Here is a 19,488-nt window from a genome sequence, read left to right as displayed (position 1 = left end):
GAATTATCTTTGAGAGCCAGCTGGAAACAAGGCAATGATCCAGACAGCAAGCAAAAGTGTTTGGAAGCAGCGAGAAAAACCTTTAATATATTTAAGGAGTAATGTCAGAGTCAGAATTGATTTTAAGCAATAACAGGAACATAAAATTAAACATAAATAGAGGTTGGAACAAAACTACTATTTGGATAAACTCATCAAAAAGAGAACTGTAAAGGAAAATTACCTTGATCCTAACTGTACGTATAGGAAAGCCCATGAAATGATTTAGATACTGAGATGGTGGCCTGAAAAGTAGAAAGAGTCAGGAAGACAAAGTATTGTTTTCTAGATTTTAAAATTGGAAAATCATTTATTGAGCCATATTCAAAGTGTGTGTTATAGAATCTAATATAGAAATTACTGGATCAAAGGATACAATTTATGGCTGAAATGAAGCACATGTTTCAGAAGAATATGAAGCCTTCCCGCTGTGGCTAAAATAGAACATTTCTTCTTATGTTTCTGTAGAGATTAATTGTACTCATTAAAAAAAGAGACTTCATCTCTTTTCTAGCATAAAAATATAGTATGATATTTTACATTTTGAAGGTTTTGAGACACGCTCAGGATTTTGTGAGAACATTGGAAGCATTGTTAATGAAACGCGTATGTGCTTGCTGATCTGATGCCTGAATTGTTCGCCTGCTTATTATCTGTCCACCCTGTCATATGATGAAAACCCATTGTAACAGAATACAAATTTCCCAGTGAAGTTACCTGCAAACATCCACTTATATCTGAAAATGAATTCACTATATCCTACAATAGCCTATATTAAAATTAAGATTGATAATGTGAGAGGGAGCTACTTTAAGTCCATTAGTTCAGCTCGATAACAATAGATATCACACACATATCTTGAAACCCAACATCAACAGTAAGGCTCTTCCTTATGTTCCTCTGAGGTATTAACTGTATGTGTGGTTCTTCAAAATTGTCAGATATTTAAATGTTAGTTATACATTTAGTTTGAAATGAGTACTCAAATGCTCTCCTAACATGCAGTCGTTCACAGAAGTACCTTTTTTGGGTTGTAGCTGTGAGAAGAAATTTAAAATACCTTACTCAAATAATATATTAAACGGCATTTTGATTTCACCTGGTAAAACCTTTGCTTCCCAAGAGTTTGAGAAGTTGTGCATTTATACAATCACAGTCCCCATACTATTATGAAAGTTTTCCAGAATCTGTCCTAATATGGATCCTAAATGAAATTATAGGAAAGCACGGGTTACATTTGACCAGCATTGGTTTGAAAATGTAAAGTAGTCAGTTCATATTCACATAGGTCTGCAAATTCAAAAGTTACATTACTGCAGATTGGCACAAAACTGTTATTCTGTACAATATTTTATTTTACTGTAGGGATTTTGTTAAATGTACATGCTGAATTGTAGTTTTCTCTGAGAATTAGGTGAGCAAGAAATTGTAATTCTGTTGTACAATATTGTATGCAAGAGGATGACTACATGTTCTGTAAATCAGTTTCAAGGAATATTTTCAGATACTCCTCAGACAATATTTCATTATAATGACCCTATGAAGAGTGGGACCCTGGTTTCCAGTTGTAATCTACAGAAAATTTTCAGATCCATTTTTAGATACAGAAAACCACTTCATATATTTTGTACATTTAAAAGTTGACTTTTGCCATGTTGCATCTTATTTATCATGTGATTTAATCAGATTGGTCACAGGCACAGAAAATCCATGTCTAAGTACTTTCATATTTTACTGTAAGTTACCATTTGTACTACTATTTGTGCATTTTTTGGCATATATTTATTTCTGCTGAAGATTTATTTGCAAATGTATGGACCAATTGGTTAAAAGACATATTAGATTTCATCTTGAGAGCCACCAAAGAGGAAACAATTTGAGAAAACTACCCTTTTTAACATTCATAAATAATCAGTAGTACAACAACTGCCATTCTGTAGTTTGGAGGGATGCCTCGGATATCTTAATGTAGATGGGTTTTTCCTTTTAACTGGCAAGCTGGGACAACAACTGAAATTTGGTAGGAGCATTATTACAGATGATGCGCCTATTGTTTTGCATGAGGTCCTGCTAGTCCTGTTAATGTTCTTCCATCGGACAACTGAATTCAGGGCAGTTCTATAACGTGCATTACTGCTTTTAATTCTAGTTAAGTGAGATTTGTAAGGAGAATTGATAACTTCTTTGTCACCTGACATACTAAAAGATAAAGCAGGCAAGCTTTGGGTTTGTAAGCTTTTCATAAATTCCGACCAATGAAGCAGAGAAGTGTGAATTTCAGTAAACACTCTTCAACCTAGTTAAGTTATAAAGTATCAGGATGAGTTGTACTTGTGTGATACAGTTACATGTTGGATGAGCATGAGGTAAGGTGAAGATTGGGATAAATAGGTATGGGTATGTTCTTTTATAACAAAACCAGTTTACTGAATACACAATTTATGGTCCAATAGAGTTCTAAATATTAATTTTCCTGCTTGTACCCCAAATACAATCAGCTCCCTTTAAACTCAAAACTGAGAGGCTGGTTTTGGTTTTGTGAAACAATTTCTGACACTGATTTTTCTTAATTGATGGAGCAAGTTCATTCTGGTACATTGTGACAGTTGTTTTCATGTAAGTGATTTCTGTGAGAGAAATTTAAGGAGTCAGAAACAACAGTGTGAGGTTTGGGATGAGCATGAGAGCATCCATGGGTTTTTGATGCCTAATATGGAGAGGGTCTGATTGTGTTGGCTGCAGAGATGTGCCTTATTTTTTGGCATGGCAGGATTTGGTTTCACTTGTTATTTGTTAATCGTGTATGTGTTTGTGCCCATTTTTTTGAATTAGCAACTGCTCAGGATTTTCTCGTTGGAAAAAGAGGACGTATTGGGAATGTGTTTGCTGGCCTAGACCTTATAGATGCTTCCTTTGGACTGTGACTTTATTCATATGTTTCTCATATGTCTCACATATGCTAAAGACATATTTTGTAATAGGATGAAATTCCAATGTATTTTCAAAAGTCCTTTATATCATACAATGTCATGTCATTAAAAAAAAATATATGTATTTAGGAGGAAAGGTTTTTGCGTGACTGATTTTTGCTTTGGTTTGCAATACAAGATTAGCCAGTATATTTAAAAATGTGTGCCAGTTCCTAAAAAGATTATATGTTTCAGCGTTATGTGCTGCAGCATTTTAAAATGCTAAAAATAAAATTTCCTCCAGTGAAATAATGAACATGCATATATTTTATAATGGGCAGGAATTTTCACAAGTACTATACTAATGAAAAGAGTTTTTATTATACATAAAACAAAGTGGAACACCCACTTCTCATCGTAAAAGTAGATTTTTTCTTTACCTGGCAAGATTGCTGAGCAGCTGGCTGGTCAAAGTAGGTTTAATGCCTCATCTCTATCATTTTCTCAGTACTTGCTGGCATGAACTTGCTTGTTGAGTCTCTTCTTAAACTTTGTTCTCTTTCCTGACTCTTTAGTGATTTTTCCCCCTTGTATCAGACATAAAGATTTCTATGTATTTTTACTTATTTAGGCTACCTTCATTTATACATTTTGTGGCATGCTGTTCATTCCCAGAAACTCTAAAATAAGTTAAATGAGTGAACGTCCCTTACAAAATTTTTTCTTCTTCGGCAACTACTCAAATTTCTTCTTTTGCCAGTTTGTTCTTTTAAGAAGAAACTTAAACTTTTAATTCCCTGCCCAACAATTATCCAGAAGAAAGCGAAAATACTTCTTGTGTGTAGTTATTTACCTCCTTTTATGGTTGTCAGGAGTTTGGGGGAAAAAATAACAATTCCTTTTATTGCCTAAAACTGTTTAATTACCATTTTCTATTCAATTAGACTCATGCGTTATTTGCTTTATTTGAAGGTATTGCCAGAAAACATTGTTTTTCTTCAGTCATTTCAATACACATCCAATTTCATGTATCGTATCTTCCTGTATCATATCTTACAGAGACACTGAAAAACAAAATAACCCCTTCTCCCTAAAAGGTTCACAGTCTTTACTCTGGCTTAGTGTTTTGCTTTATTTTCTATTCTCATATTACACCCTTATCTTTCTTGAAGCTTCATTAACTAAAAGTTACTTGATATTCAGAAGTACAAACAAGGAAAAATAATTTATAGAGAAAGGTAGCTTTCTTTTTTGATTTTGTATTAGTGAGAATTAGAGTATATAAAATTAGAGTGCCATACAGACACTGAAATAATATTAATTCTGGTTATAGCTTAGACAATATTAATGCTGTTTTAGGCCCAAATTTTTTTTTTGCTGGACTCTTGCCTTGGTAATGTTATGCTGTGAAAATAAATGTGTTGACATTGTTGGGTCTGTTTTCAATAGACTGTAATTTATATGTGACTAGTAGTCATGCAAGAAAATTAAGAGTATTAGGGGTGGGGTCAATAAAAGCAGCTGCATCCTTTGTTATACAGGTGGGAGGTGAAGTTCTGGAGAGCTACCCTGCTAGGTATGCACTTGCTCAATATCTATCTACCCATGGGAGAAAAGGTAAACCAGGAGACATTTTCTAAACCAGTGTAACAGTTTGTTTGCTGGGCTCACTAGCATTAATCTATTTTAAATCATTTACAAGTATTTAGAAATCTAAAATGACTTATAGCAAAGCTATAGAGAACTCAACAAATTGTTTTAGCTCAAATGCAGAGGAATCAGAAAATGTAAAGTTATCTCAGTATTAGTAAATGATTCATACCAGTACATTTCACTTAAAAATAGTGAAATAGTTCGTTTTTAAAAAGGGAGCATTTTTTAAAGAACTAAGTAATGCCAAACTGAAACATTTCATCCTCAGTCAAAGAAAATATGCTAAGGAATCTAACTTTGGCTCACATCTGATTGGTAATAAAAATTAATTTGATTCTCCCAGCAGATTCACCAGCTACAAAGCTGCTAGGAAAGTGTATGTAAATGCAATGATTGTAAGTCAAAACATTTCATCTATTGAACAGCTGCATTTCTTTTAAAATTAGATCTAATGGTATATATTGTCAAATGGGGATAACTAGGAAAGTCGTAATGAGCAAGTTTGTAAACAGAAGAAAAGTGATAATGTTTACTGAATTCTCTTGTCAATTATACTAAAGTAGCTCTGCTAAAATAGTAGTTTTCCACTTTTGCACTAGTTCAGCTAAGAGCAAAACTTGACCTTAATTTTGAAAGGGGAATACAGGTGAAGAAAAATAACCAATTCCCCCACTTATGCAAAATAAATTATTTCTGTCTGATACTGCAAATTTATTGTTTGTTGTTCTCTGACAACACTATTGCGGAGGTGTTAAGCTTTTTATTAGAAATCTCTTCTTTTTCTTTTCCATACAGATGATGACACATTTTCCAACGTGTTTTGTGAAAACTCTAAGAAACTTATCAATGTACACTTGTTTGCCCTGGCCGTCAAATATTATTCTTTGTCTCACCTTGGAGTGTGTACCCCACTAGAAGAGCTACTTAAAGCACTGGGAGGAGACAACCAAGGATCAACTGGTATATTTACATTTATATTTCAATCTTTATTCTCTCACTACAGGGTCTTTAGATTTTTGTGTTTTGGAGGGTGGTTATGTTTTTTTGTTTGTTTGTTTGTTTTGTTGTTTCTTTTTGTTTTGTTTTCCCCCTACATGGGTTTCCTTCCTACATGCTTCTCACTTCAACTAATTTGTTCTTAGATAATTTCTTCATTAACATAATTTAGAAAATGGATTCTCTTGCTAAAATTTCAACAGAGAGGTCATGACAGTCAGTCATATAAGGCTTTCCCGAGACTCAGTTTTAAAGGATATGAAATAGGCAAGTGGGCACATCATTATTTCGCATACAGGTGAAACATCTGTATTCTATGTATATCTATTCCCTTTGTTCTTCTTCTCATATTCTCCTCAGCCACGATTGCTAGTCTTCCTTTTTTTTTTTTTTTTAAAAGTCTAAGCCTAATAGCTGGCAGCCATACCTCCACAAGTAGTATTTTTTGTTACAACTTTTGTTTACTAATAATCATGTGCTTAGACATTTAATTGAATATGGACCCCTAAGTGCTTGATATTTCAAAATAAGTTGATTTTATTCAATCTGTATTTTTTGAACTAATACCAAATACGCGTCATAAAAACTAGAGTAATTTCATTTTCTATAGTTGAAAATATTGACTGAAACACTCTTGAGTTGGCACCTTTATACTGAAAGTCTTACCCCTGATTTTATTTATTGTTTCAGATGGTAAACTGACATTTATACTTACTTTTTGCTGTTGTCATTTTCACAGAAAATGTGATCTTCATGCAGTCCTCAGTCATCACAGATTTGTCACTGTCTTTCAGATTTCTCCTTAGTTTTTCAGAGACAGACTCTAAGCTCATCTGCCTTTGCTTTATAGTGCGTTTTGTCTCTATACATTGAAATGCCAGTGACATTTCTATCCTAAGTGATATCACCATTAGATACATAGGGTATCTCTCCCATTTCCTACAGCAGTCTTCTGTTTTCAATTTTACCATTTTCCATGTTTGGGCCCCCAGTTTTCAGTTTCTTCAAAATCACAAAAAAAGTAGCTAAAATAGACTTAATGGTCTGCTGTGCATTGGTCTTACTATAAGTTTAGTTCCTGGCCTCTTCCCTTCTGCTATTTTTCAGTCTCAGGCTATTCTTTTGGACAGCTGTGTGCTGCTTTTCTTTTGCTTGTTTTGTATCTCTTACCATTTTTGTTATGTTCTCATTCCCTGTGTTCTGCCTAATTTTTGTAATTCTGTAGTTTTGCCTTGTTATACACGTACTTAAGTTCATACTTGAATTAGCTTTCTTAGACAAAAATACAAGCATTCTTTCATCTTTTTGTCATGAAGAATGGAACATCTAAAATAAGGCAATTGATGATTATTTTGTTCTGTGTCTTTCAGGAGTGCTGTTTGGTTGGGTAGCTGGGGCCTGGGATTGTGGTGTAGTAATTCTTAGTAGTACTTAGAAAATAAAATGTGTTCCAAATGGTATTATAATTCAAAACTTTTGTGTTGAATTGGCAGTATCAGTTAAATTAACTTAGTAGAATTTCCTGATAATTGTTTGGCAAAAGCAAAATACCAAATTATGTATTTGTAGTATGAAAGTTGCCAAATGAAAGTTTTGATCCTTTAAACTATTTTAGGTATTTTGGAGTTAAGTCTGTATTTCAGAAAATATTTCATTTCCTGACTTACTAAACCTTGCAAATCAAGAGACATGTCAGTCTGAGAAATTAGTAACTTCATGATGGCCTTGCCCATATTCTGAAAAATATGCTTCAGGATTACTCAATTTATGTTTGAGATGTTTTTAATAAATTTTCCTGTTCTAAAACAAGCATGCTTATAAGCCCGTTCCCACAGACTGCATACTTGCATAGTTCTCAAACTTCTTTAGCATATTAATATAGACATTTTACTATTCTTCCTTAGAATGATTTCTTGAAAAGCTAAGTACCAATATTTAAATGTAATCTGAATGTGAAGGGGTTTCTCCATTGCTTCCTACCAAAGTTCGCTGTGGTCCTCATTGCCCCATTGGGTTGGTTGCAGTGAGCACACAGGATCCAGAAGAACCTGGCCCAAGGGACAGAAGTCAGCAAGGAGAATTTCTCTTATGTACCTGACATAAGAAGAGGGGATTACTAGAACATTGGAGTTAGAGTACTCTCTACCTTTTCAATATGTTTATGGCCAAGGTAACAGTCATGCAGTGACTGTTAATAAACCCATCTTTAAATTGCATGGACTATAAATATCAGTTTGTCTTAATGTCTTTTAGCATATGGTCATCCCAGACTCTGCCAGTCTGGCTGAGAGAATTGAACCACAGTACTGTAACTTCTGCACTGGTGGTGGTTTGGCATGGACTGTGAATTTTTATCTAATAAACCTGAATTTCCACAAGTGAAAATGGTATAAAAAGCCCGCATCCTGCCATAGAAGGTCTTAGGAAAACCTCCTTTAGGCCCGTAAGACAGTCTCCCCTTACTCTGTCTACTGCATAACTAATGATGTAGGTGCAAATGGCACTGTATAGGGTTAAAGCAGTTTTTCAACTGGAAAACAGCTTTTATGCTAGGGGGTTAACAGTATAAATAAGCAGCATTTGAGTACCACTAAAACATTAAGCTTTCCTTTACTCTATGATAGCCAGAGAAATTCTATGAAGTATTTCAACCTCACTTTATTTTTGCCACAAAAGGAAGTTCTGGCCATATAAACCAGCCCATAAATAGAGATTTTTCTGTTAGATCGCCGTGTGTTTGCTTGTTTGTCAAAATAATAAAAATAAAATAAATAAAAAAAAAAACTATCCCAAGCAAAATTTTGCATAAACTCAGCAAAAATAAAATTTATAAAAAGTAGGTAATTTTCTGTAAACAGTGTAATTTTCCATGTGCTGAAGTATAGACAGTGTTCATTTTGTGATAAATAAGCAAGTAGTTAAGAAACTTCAGTTACTAAGGTGGTAAATACTTTATCTAAGTAGGTGTAAGCAAACTGTATTTTTTTAAACTGGAACCTCAGTTTTTGTCAGTTGGGTCTTGTTTCTGGATTTACCCCTCTGTGTTTGAAATGCATTCATTTATTTGACTTAAGTACTGTTTGAAATTCTACTTTGCAGAGCATTGCCCTGTTCAGTCATTTGAGTTCAAGGTATTGAACTCAATTATTGCAAGGTATAAAAGGTGTGATATGTGGTGATAGTTCAGAGTGAATGTGCTGCTTTGGAGACCAGACAAACAAAACTTACATTTTTGTAAAGAAAAAAAAAAAAGTCTGTTTCCTCATGTTCCCCCCCCTCTTTTTTTTTTTTTTTTTAATAAGCTTATCCACATAGCAAAATGTTTACAGATAAATGAGAAAAGGTCTATATTTTCTCTCTCTTTTTTTTTTTCATTTGAAATGGTTACAAATTCAGATTTTTTTAGGAGGCCACAGAGATCTCCGTAATTTTAAAGTTAATGAGAATCTTTAGTGAACACTTTAGCAGATCACTTGTTGCTGCTTTTTTTTGTTTGTTTAAAAATATTTTAGGCTATTATTTTCTTTTGTCAGTTCATAGAGGCTATATTACATTTTAAGTATTGTCATAACGGTTTATTATAAAAAAACCAGATGTTTAAGAAATGGAGAGATCCTGTGGGTTTTGCGAGAAATACAGAAAACACCAGGTTTCTCATGAGCTCAGTGCAATTCCCCACTCTCTTTTAAAGAAGTAACGCTCTTGGCTGTGTTCCCAGCATGGTCTGATCAAGGAATGAACATAGTTTTTGCCTAACGATCAGATTCTGGACAGATGAACACATACTGTGCAAAAAGCAGAGAAGGGCAAAATATTAATCTCCATAGCTATGTGGAAACATTTTGTTTTCTAGGAGCATGCTCACCAGTAGCAGGCTGGTTTCTTCTATCCTCACCCAGACATACAAAAATTGACATCATCATTTCAACTCACAGGGTTTCTCACAGGGAAGCCGCTTCTGAGCTCTTCATTAGTTGGGGGATGTAAAGATGTAAACCGGTGGCAGAAGTTGACTACCTCTCATCAAAATAATCTGAATCATTTTTTCTGGAAAGATATAGCAGATCTGTAATCTATCTGTAGCTTAAATAAAGAAAAAAAAATGCAGCTTCCTTTGAATTTCACCAGCATTGTTCATGACTTTTATTTCAAGTGTCTCCCAGTTGGTACTGTGACCAAATCTGGAGAATTAATAATCTGCACTATGTGATTGTTAATTGTCCTTGCCCTTATATTTCAAATATGTAAAGGTAAATGTGATAAGTGACATAAAAATTAATATTCTTAATGAACAGAAAAAAGTAGTAGTTTTGTAGTAGGAGCTTGTATCTAATATCTGGTCAGATATTAAATATGTACATTTAAAAAAAAATACACTAGCAGAACTAAAATTTAAAGTGTGTTGCATTTTACTAATTTATCTGTAATTCAGAAGTTTAGTCTTGTAATTATATAGTGGGCGTTTAATTAAATATTACTGCACATAAAATATAGAAAATTTTAAAGCATAGTTTTAGGGTGATATTTATTTTGACTAATAATAAATTTTCATTATTGTGAATTTTATTAATGTATATATTTTTGTAAAAATGATACAGGTATCAAAACTGATGAGTTTATGAATAATAAGAAATCACATGAAGTGCAAGTGATGTCTGAGCTTGTGGACAAAATAGCAAATTACTGCGGTATAAAACAGGTAAGAAAGGATTTTGTACTGAATGTCACTGTATAGTTTCCAAATTATTCTCCTTATTTTGTTCAAATACCATATTTTGATATTCTGCCTCTGCTGTTCTTATTTTTATCTAAATAATTGTAGCTAAAGAAGAGCATTCCAGTGCAAACTGAAGGACATTTTTGTTTACAGATGCACCAGTATAATGAACTGCCTTTTAGTGAGTCATATTCATTTTATGGATCAAAAAAAAAAAAAAAAAATATATATATATATATATATATATATATATATATATATATAATCGTCCTCTATACGTTGAACAGCTAAAAATTGTACTGTTTTTTGCTATGCACAGATACTGTCTCACTTATCTGTATTACACTGCTGGCAATTTACCACAGACATCAGTAGTAGAGCAGAATTTTATCCTTCTTTCAGACACACAAGACTACCAGATATACACCAATGCTGAAATTCTGGGAAATTTTTTAAGTACATCTTTTTCTTTCTCTTTTTTTTTTCTTTTTTTTTTTTTTTTTATTCTGGAACAAGGGATTTAAGTTATTTCCTGTTCTTTAATACTGTTGTTCAGCTTTCTTTAATGTGGATGGAGATCTTCAAGTAGGTGTTTAGATGTGACCTGTTCAGTTTGCAGAGAACACTTGAAGACTTCCAGGGATGGGGCCTCCACAGCTTCTCTGGTCAACCTGTTTCTGTGCCTCACCACCCTCACAGTAAAGAATTTCCTCTTTATATCTAATCTAAATGTTTTGTAGTTTAAAGCCATTACACCTTGGCCTGTCAGTATGCTCCCTGACAAAGAGTCCCTCTCCTGTAGGCCCTCTTCAGGTATTGGAAGGTTGCTATAAGGCTTTTCATTAGCAACATCTTCATCATTCAGATGGTGAAGAATTGTAGTATTCCTTTCTCAAAATGTGACTGTAACTTCCTTTTTTTTTTTTTTTTTTTTTTTTTAATATAGTTATGATTTCACAGTTCTCTAAGTCACTGTTGCATTAAAACTTTGTAGATGCTTATTTGTAGGCCTGTTGACAAAAATACAAGCATCACAATATTTGACTTTATTCGCTACCTTATTTCACCTTATATTAGACAAAAGTAACACTTCCTTATTTTCCATATGAGTAATTTGCCTGTGAACTCTTTATATATGAAGCATTATTTGATTCTGTGATGCCAATCTTTGTTGAGATAAGACTAAATTTTTAAGCAGTTTAGTGAAATTAGATGTTTTAACCATTTTAATCTCTGTAACGCTAGTTAGTGCCTAATGTATCTTCACTCTTGCTTTAGTCTGTAGATGACTAGTTAACCTGGACTCTGATTTTGATTCTGTTCTACATCTAAGCTGCATTTGCTTTCTAGACGAGCAGCTGTAGGTGTTAGCTCTAGGAGACTAACTTCCTCCATCTTAATATTCATTCCCAGAAAATTTTCTGGAGGACACATTTTATAGTTAGTTATAAACACAACACTAATAAGGTTATCTGCCTAGATTTCATGAGTTATCTGCCTAGATTTTATGCTGAACCCCCTGAGCGTTTTTTGCTTTTAAAGAAAGTACGTCTGAGTCTAGTTAAAATTACTATATCAGATGTGGGTACAGGAAGAGAGATAGCTGCACTTTGTAAGACTAAGTCTGTGTTGTTTTGATTCCTGATATATCTTGTCCCCAGGATGTGCCTGGCCTTCACAATGAGAGAATTAGTTGGCCTGCTTCATACCTGGGAGGTTGCTAAAAAGTAATGGCACGGGTAATCGCCCGCTGGTGGTGGAACACAGGACCACGTTCTGCTTAGTGGTATGGATGTGACTGCAGAGTTTGATGCTGCCACCATAAGTCCATGGCAGGTCCCAAAACTTGGATTTTGCTCTGAGTAGCTGAAGAAGAACTTTGTTTTGGAAGTTATTTGGCTCAGATCGAGTTTAATTTAGATAATATAACCAATATGTTCTGGTGAAGTACTCTTCATGGGTTTGTGTCAGGCATCCAGCGTCCATGGAATCTGAGATCAAAACTCTGCATTCTGACGTGTCTGTTTTGTGAGGAACAGCTGCACAGGGCAAAGTGTTAGGCAATCTTCTCCATACAACTGGGATTCACAAGTAAATAGAGAACTGCAATTAAGGCCAAATATTACTGGATGAGCCACGATCAATTTGTGAGCATCTGCTATCATTCAGAGATGGAGCGTGATCTCTCCAGTAGCTCCTTCAGGAGCCAGACACAGTGACAAACACAGATGCCCTGAACAACCACAAAGAGTAAAAATGCAGAAGTAGTAGATAAATAAAAGTAACTTTCTCTATTAATTACCATGTTTTTTGCCTTGCTTACCTCATGCTTTGGGCAAGAATCAGTTGTTCAAGTGTTGAAGACTTTCATATACTGAAAAAGTTGTAGAAAAGTATAGTTTTCTTATAATGTAATAATAAATGTTCTCTGCATTTGCTGGAAGGTGAGTTGGTGGTGTTTCATATAGCATTTTCATTTAGGTTTTAAATAGTTCCTTTGAGATTCAGGAATGAAAAGAAAGGAAAACCCATATTCAGAGAGGAAAAAAGTAGAGCCACCTTAATGACCTAACCTAAGTCCCGATGTAGCTGGTTACTCATAAAATCTCAAACCAATCATTATTAAGTATCTGTCAATATGCTGCAATTTCAGCTTGTGATTATGCACTTGTAGTTACAGCTTGTAGTATCTTTAGGATTATTTTCTGTTTATTTTTTGAAAAAAATGTAGCATTTAATGAAAAATATGATTGCAATATATCACTGAATATGAAATGCCGACTGCTTTATATTAACTTTTTTCCATTTTAGTCATACACTGTAACAGAATTTATTTGTTCAAAGTTACAAATCCCTAATATATGAAAAGAGCTTTCCAGTACATGTTAAAAAAAAAAAAAAAGAAAAAAAAAAAAGAGAAGCCAGCCTCCTCCTTCTCAGTTATTAAAAAGCAACTTCTTTTGTTTTGGTTACCTTTCAACTTAAGAAAATACAGGAATTGTAAAGTTTTAGGGGAGTTTTTTTCTTTATTGATTTCTTTCTGTCCTTCTCAGCAAAACAAAATGTATGTAGCTTTTAATTAAAATATCTAGAGCTATGAAAACACAACACATGTTTTACAACAGCACGTGTCCTCAGGGTGTTTCTTTCAGATATTACAGATCACTGACAGATTGAAAAATGCCCTCCATTTCACCTCCATACCATGATGTATAATGGGTGGTAGGGGATATTGTCCTCTTGTGGTATTTTACAATATAGTATAGTAAATAGTAAAAATGAGAATAAAAGCAAAAATTTTACTACTACAGTAATCACTTCTAGGTTAATGATTTGAGTTAAAACATTAAAGCAAACCAATTTAACATTTTTTTCAGTTGTTTACTGCCCCTCTTAAATATCATTCTTATCACACAAGTGGAACTTCTTAGGAAGTAACTCTTGATTAAAGTTGGAAAAGAAGCCAGTGATAATTCTTCTCTGCTTAAATGCACATTTGTTTTCTTTAATGTATTTATGGAAGGTTTCCTTGGAAATTACAGCATGTGCAGCAGGAGTTGCAGTGTATAACCTAAGTGTAATATAATTCTGTATTCAGCATCCATTAAATTTGTGATTTGATGCTGGGAAATGCTGGAATGCTTCTGGAAATGGAGTTCTTGATTGTGCAGTGCCAGAGACTGTGTTTAAACATAGTACCCAACTCACCATGGACAGGACCTTTGGAGTTCATTATATCATGGAAATTTCATTTTAAAAGTTCATGCTTGGCAGATATACTGTGGATTGCTGATTACCTTTCCTTATGTAATCAAGGGAAGGTAAAGCAAGGATTAATTTAATCCAGTCTATTTGTTTAGCACAAGATCATTGCCTTCTTATTTTTAGTCAAAATTTCCTCTCTTTTTAGAACTGTTCTCCCAGTGCTAATTTAACAATGTATTACTGCTGCCCAGAGAAGCTGTGGATGCTCCATCTCTGGAAACCTTCAAGGCCAGGCTGGATGGGGCTTTAAGCAACCTGGTCTGGTGGTAGGTGTCCCTGCCCATGGCAGGAGGGCTGGAGCTAGATTATATTTAGGCCAGTCTATGATTCTATGATTCTTTTTGCTTGTAAACAACTAAAAAAATCTCAGTTTGTCTTTACAGTCACTGGAGTTCACGTGTATGAGTTAGGAATAATTTACTAATTTACTATCCAAATACTGACTTTCACAGAAATAATTAAAATACCTTGTAGAAGTGGAGGTGTGCATATTCTACATAATAGGTCTGTCACATAAAATGGTGGGTAAAATTATTCCTTAGGCACTTTTATATCTTTACTTTTAAATAATCTGGGAGGTTATTGGTGATAAATGTGACAAACATTTTCAAAATGCAAAAGATGCTTAGAACATATCAATTCTATTTCTCTAAATCCTCTCCTGTACAGATTTCATTCAAAAATATGAGGATTGTAGTATATTTAGATAGCAATCATGTGGTAATATTACATGAAGAATGCAGATGAAAAAGCTACATGTGGCCTAGATAGACAATTTTTACGTAATGGTGTATATTCTCCACTGATTTAAGTAGTCCTCAGTGAAAAAGTAGTTCGTTTCTTTCTAGCTCCATGGCTGTATGCATCTTGAACATTTTTAGAATAAGGAATAAGTTTTTCATTTCAGTACAGATATTGATGTGCTGCATGTTCTTACCTAGTAAAAAACAATGTGATTGAGTGTGAGATAGATACATATAGTATATGCTGGTATTTAGACTTACACAAATCAATGTAAGCTTTTTATGAATATGTGACAAACCAAGAACAATACATAAAAAATATTCTTGAACTAATCAGTTTCAGGAACATCTACAAAGAAAGTTATTATGGCTATTCCATAGATACGTACCTGAACAGAAGGAAGCATTTTAATTTCTTTCATTTAGAGAAATGTCACTCTGACATTTGTAAAATATGTTTTACATATTTTACATATTTATATATGTAAAATATGCTTCGTGTAAAATATGCTTTGTATTATAAATTAAAGCATGCATGATATAAAACTTTGATCAAGTAATTAAAGTTCTCACGTTGCTCTTGTTTTTGCTACTACTCGGCATAGTGTTTTCCTTCCTACATATTGTCAGTCACTGAAGTAGCGCATGCTGTCAGCTATGAGAGAAACTAAACTTTCAGCTAATTATCCCTCTTTTCACTTCTTCCTACAGAACACTCAGTGGAAAGCACATGTGATGTCCTTTGTTTTATTACAAAACCATCCTTATGTTACGCATAAGGATGTATGGATCATTTTCACAGAATAGGAAACTTTTATAAATAAACATTTTGACTTAGGAGATAGTATTTCATATCACATGTCTTTAGGTCATGTCTGAAGTGATTAAGTTAGGCACTTAACATGAAGATGCTTTTTTCTGTATACTTAGTGGTAGTATTCTCCTAAATACAGCAGCTAAGTGCCTAAACTTAATACTGTGAACACTTAAACTTAATATTCTGAACACTTCCTTTCCTAACTCTATGTTCTGGTGCAATTTAGCAAGGGTAGGTGGTGGTGTTAGTGTTTTATGGTTATTTTCTTTAACAGAAGGCAGTTCTGTGTCAAAATATATACTGAAAGTCTTTTCCAAAAGTGTCAGAACATGTATAATGCATAAGTCTTGTATTGTCTGTTTCCAGGAGGAAATCAATTTAGACTTAATTCTGTGTTTTAAAGTCAAAAAGTGTACCAAAAAGCAAATGGATGAAGCATGTTCGGAAATTTCACTGATAAAATAATTATGAAATTCAAGCTTAATTTTTTAAGCAATTATTTTTCATTTGATTGAAATGTGTCTTGTTGCTTACTAATTTAGTACATCTTTCTCGTTTTTATTTTTCTCTCTTTTTTTTTTTTCCTCTCCATTGTCTAGGTGATTGATATAGGTTCTGGAAAGGGCTACCTGAGTTCATTTTTGTCCATGCAATATAACTTAAAAGTTTATGGAATTGATTCCTCAAACATCAACACCAATGGTGCTCATGAAAGGAACAGGAAATTGAAGAAACACTGGAGAGCTTATCAGAGTCGAGCAAGAGCAAATCCCAAAAGCCAGAGATTAGAAAAGGCAAATGACAGTCCAGTGCAAAATGAAATTAAATCTAAAGCAGTCAATGAAAGGACCTTAAATAACAGCTGTCTTCAAAGTCAAGACCAAAGGACTACCCAAGACTTAGTTCCTTCTTGTGTTTTCACAGAAGTAACTACATCTGAGACCAGCAAACAAACAGAAATTGATTTGGTGGCTCAGGCACAATGCAATGAAAGTGAACTTTCTGAAGAGGCTCTTGCTATTCTCAATGTTCTGCCTGCTGATGCTGTAGAAATTTTTTCTTCCTCCCAGTGTAACAGTGAGGAGCTCTGTGAAGAGGAAAAGGCCCAAAGAAAAATGGCATCTATCAAAGCCAAAGCGAGCAAGTCAAGTGAATCAAACCTTTATTTTCCATTGACTTCCTACATCACTGCAGATACAGAACTTGGTGACATCATAACAGATTTGGAGGTTATGTTACTCATTTGAAATGTATTGTCCATTGTCTTTATATTGCTGTTTTCATACATATATAATGCTTGATGAGTGTACATAAAATGCTATTGGTCAGTGAATATTCGGACCAAATGTTTTTCAGCCAGTTTACATTAGTATTTCTAACATACACAGAGATACTTTTTTCTATTTTAATATTATTATTATTATTATTTTGAAGATGTAAAGCAGCCTGTAGAATTTATGCAGTAGATAATAATCAGCTGTCAAAGTAAACAGCATACATACTAGCATGTTCAGGTATTTCACAATTCTGGATATAGATAATATCTAATTATTATGAAAATAACTAAATTTACCACGTAGGCAAGTATATTAAGCACTGGAATTTAAATTTCCCTGAAATTTCTTATTTTTCAAGTTTTATATTTTTCTAATCTTGGTAAAAGTTTGAAAGCGTGACAGAATATATTGACTATAAAAGTCAACATAAAGAGTTTGTAACGAGCTTTGTTTGTAAGTAATGCTTTTATATTTTGGCTCTCCAGAGTTACTGTAAGTTCATTTAGTAATCTGCACAGACAAGGACTGTGTCTACACAAACAAGCACAAGCTCAGCTGCTCAAAAGCAATGGTACAAATCTAGAAGCTGTATGGCTGGTTAGTTGCTGTGCCTGAGCTAACTTACGTGGATTGTGTAGATATATTCAGTCTCTTTTGGAAAGATGAAAACTTGTATGTGTTCAGGGGTGTAATTCATTTCTAATACAAGACTATAGGTTTGTATTACTTATAGAGGAGCTGTTTATGCTCCTGTAAAACAGTAAGTGAACCATATGCCTCTAAATTTGCACAACTGGTTTTCATCTCCATTTATCATATGATTTGCATGATATAAAAAGCAGAAGAAATCCTACATCTCTGCCTGCTTTTAAAACATTAATGTAAAAAAGTAAAAGTTTATTGTGTTAAAAAAAGAAACAACCAAACTGCACAGTATGTGTGATGAATGTGTATAATTAAAATGCCTAAAAAGTACAATCATTTAAATGGCTCTAAAAGTATTCTGTGAATATTTAGAAATAAAAATTTATTTTACAAATAGCTTTACAAACATCATCATTTTTTATTTTAACCATAAATTGATTTTTTCTCAATTTTTCCAAATTTGGGAAAATGACTATTTACTAATCTATGCAGTAAGTTCTGAAAATGATTTGAATTGCCAATGAAATATTAGGATAGAAATGCATGTTTGTATACGGGCCCAGAACTGATACTGAGATATCAAATTTTACTACACTTAAGCCAACAATCCAGAAAGTGCTTTCAGTTATACCCAGGCAACCTCAGTGAAGTCAGTGACAGTCCAGAAGTGTACCTGACGCAGACATATTGCACTGATATTGTTCTGAAGTTTTGAGCACACTAATGTTCTGTGAACATTGAATGGATGTCATGTGGTAGCCACCTTCCACTCCCTTTTCCCTGAAAGAATCTAATTTTAAAGCAGCAGTTTAACTACTGCTTTTGCAGGTGCGTATCTTCTATTAGTCTCCAAACTTCATTATTGTTCCACTCTATTTCATGTGGAAGAAAAGATTTGTGCAATGATGAGCTGAAGCTGGCTAACAAGCAAAAAATCTTTAAAAACTAAGGTGAAGTGGAACTGAACTTTTGCCACCTAAAAATGTTGGGTGCTAGGGCAGTGAGAAAGCAATCACAGAGAAACAGCACAAGCAAAGTGGAAGGTGAGAAAAGTGATGGGAAGAAGAAAGAAAAAAAAAAAACAACAACAAAAAAAAACCAGAGGAAAATAAAGGGAGGTATATGTACGAATGCTATACAGTAGGGAGAGAAAATCAAAGTAATACATGACAATAAAAATAGATGTGTGCAAAATGACTGCAGAAGGGCACCACAACTGAATGTACCTTGGCTAATTATTTGTTGATAACCTTTAATAAATTAGGCTGAAATTCAAAGGAACAAGCACTATATTTACCATGTAGATTTCAATTCTTAATGCTGGAAGGGAGAAGTCTTGTTCTGAACAGTGAGAAGAGGACTGATTGTGATGGAGAAATAGAGAGAAATGGGAAACTGAGGAAAAAGGAAAGCAGAAAGTAAAATGGGCAGAACAGAGTAGTTGAAGTTCTTTGGTTTTTGTTTTAGGGAAGAAAATACCAATCTGTTGTTGAATGATAGTATGCACACTGCAAAACTGCAGTACAAGTATAGTTCTGGAAATAGCAAAGCAGATGGAGCAGGGCCTGCTCTGCAAATTACACTAGTGCTTAGGAAGTGGTTTTGATTTCAGCAGTTCAGAGTATCAGAAATGCCACAGATAGGTCCATCTGTTTATGTTATGGTAGACAATCTGAAGTAAGAAAAGGAAGTATCAGTAGTAGTAAAAATTATAACAGGAAAGCGAGGAAAAATGAGACAAAATGGCCAGTGTCCAGTCATCATGTAGATGTCCCTTTCCATGCAGTTAAACCAGCTGCTGTTCACACTCCTAAACTTTTGCTTCCTCTTGGACGCTGTGGGTAAAGTATAGAGAGATGTATAGTTCCTAAGTGAACAAAATGCTGAGCAGTCGTTTTCCCTGTAAAAGAAATACACTGTGTTTTCT

At 33.9% G+C, this 19,488-nt stretch overlaps 1 protein-coding gene across 1 annotated transcript in view; it reads left to right on the top strand.

The window, feature by feature from the left end:
- METTL25 (methyltransferase like 25) overlaps positions 1-19,488 on the top strand; it is a 68,417-nt gene that overhangs the window by 1,573 nt on the left and 47,356 nt on the right. Inside the window, exons 2-4 of the mRNA XM_027451362.3 lie at positions 5,397-5,561; positions 10,196-10,296; positions 16,239-16,868. Of these exons, the coding sequence (XP_027307163.3) occupies positions 5,397-5,561; positions 10,196-10,296; positions 16,239-16,868 (896 nt within the window). The remainder of the gene's footprint in view (positions 1-5,396; positions 5,562-10,195; positions 10,297-16,238; positions 16,869-19,488) is intronic.

This window comes from Anas platyrhynchos, chromosome 1 (assembly GCF_047663525.1).
Source record: "Anas platyrhynchos isolate ZD024472 breed Pekin duck chromosome 1, IASCAAS_PekinDuck_T2T, whole genome shotgun sequence".
NCBI lineage: Eukaryota > Metazoa > Chordata > Aves > Anseriformes > Anatidae > Anas > Anas platyrhynchos.
Note: the sequence above shows the minus strand (reverse complement) of the source record. Positions and strands in the feature narration are given on the sequence as shown.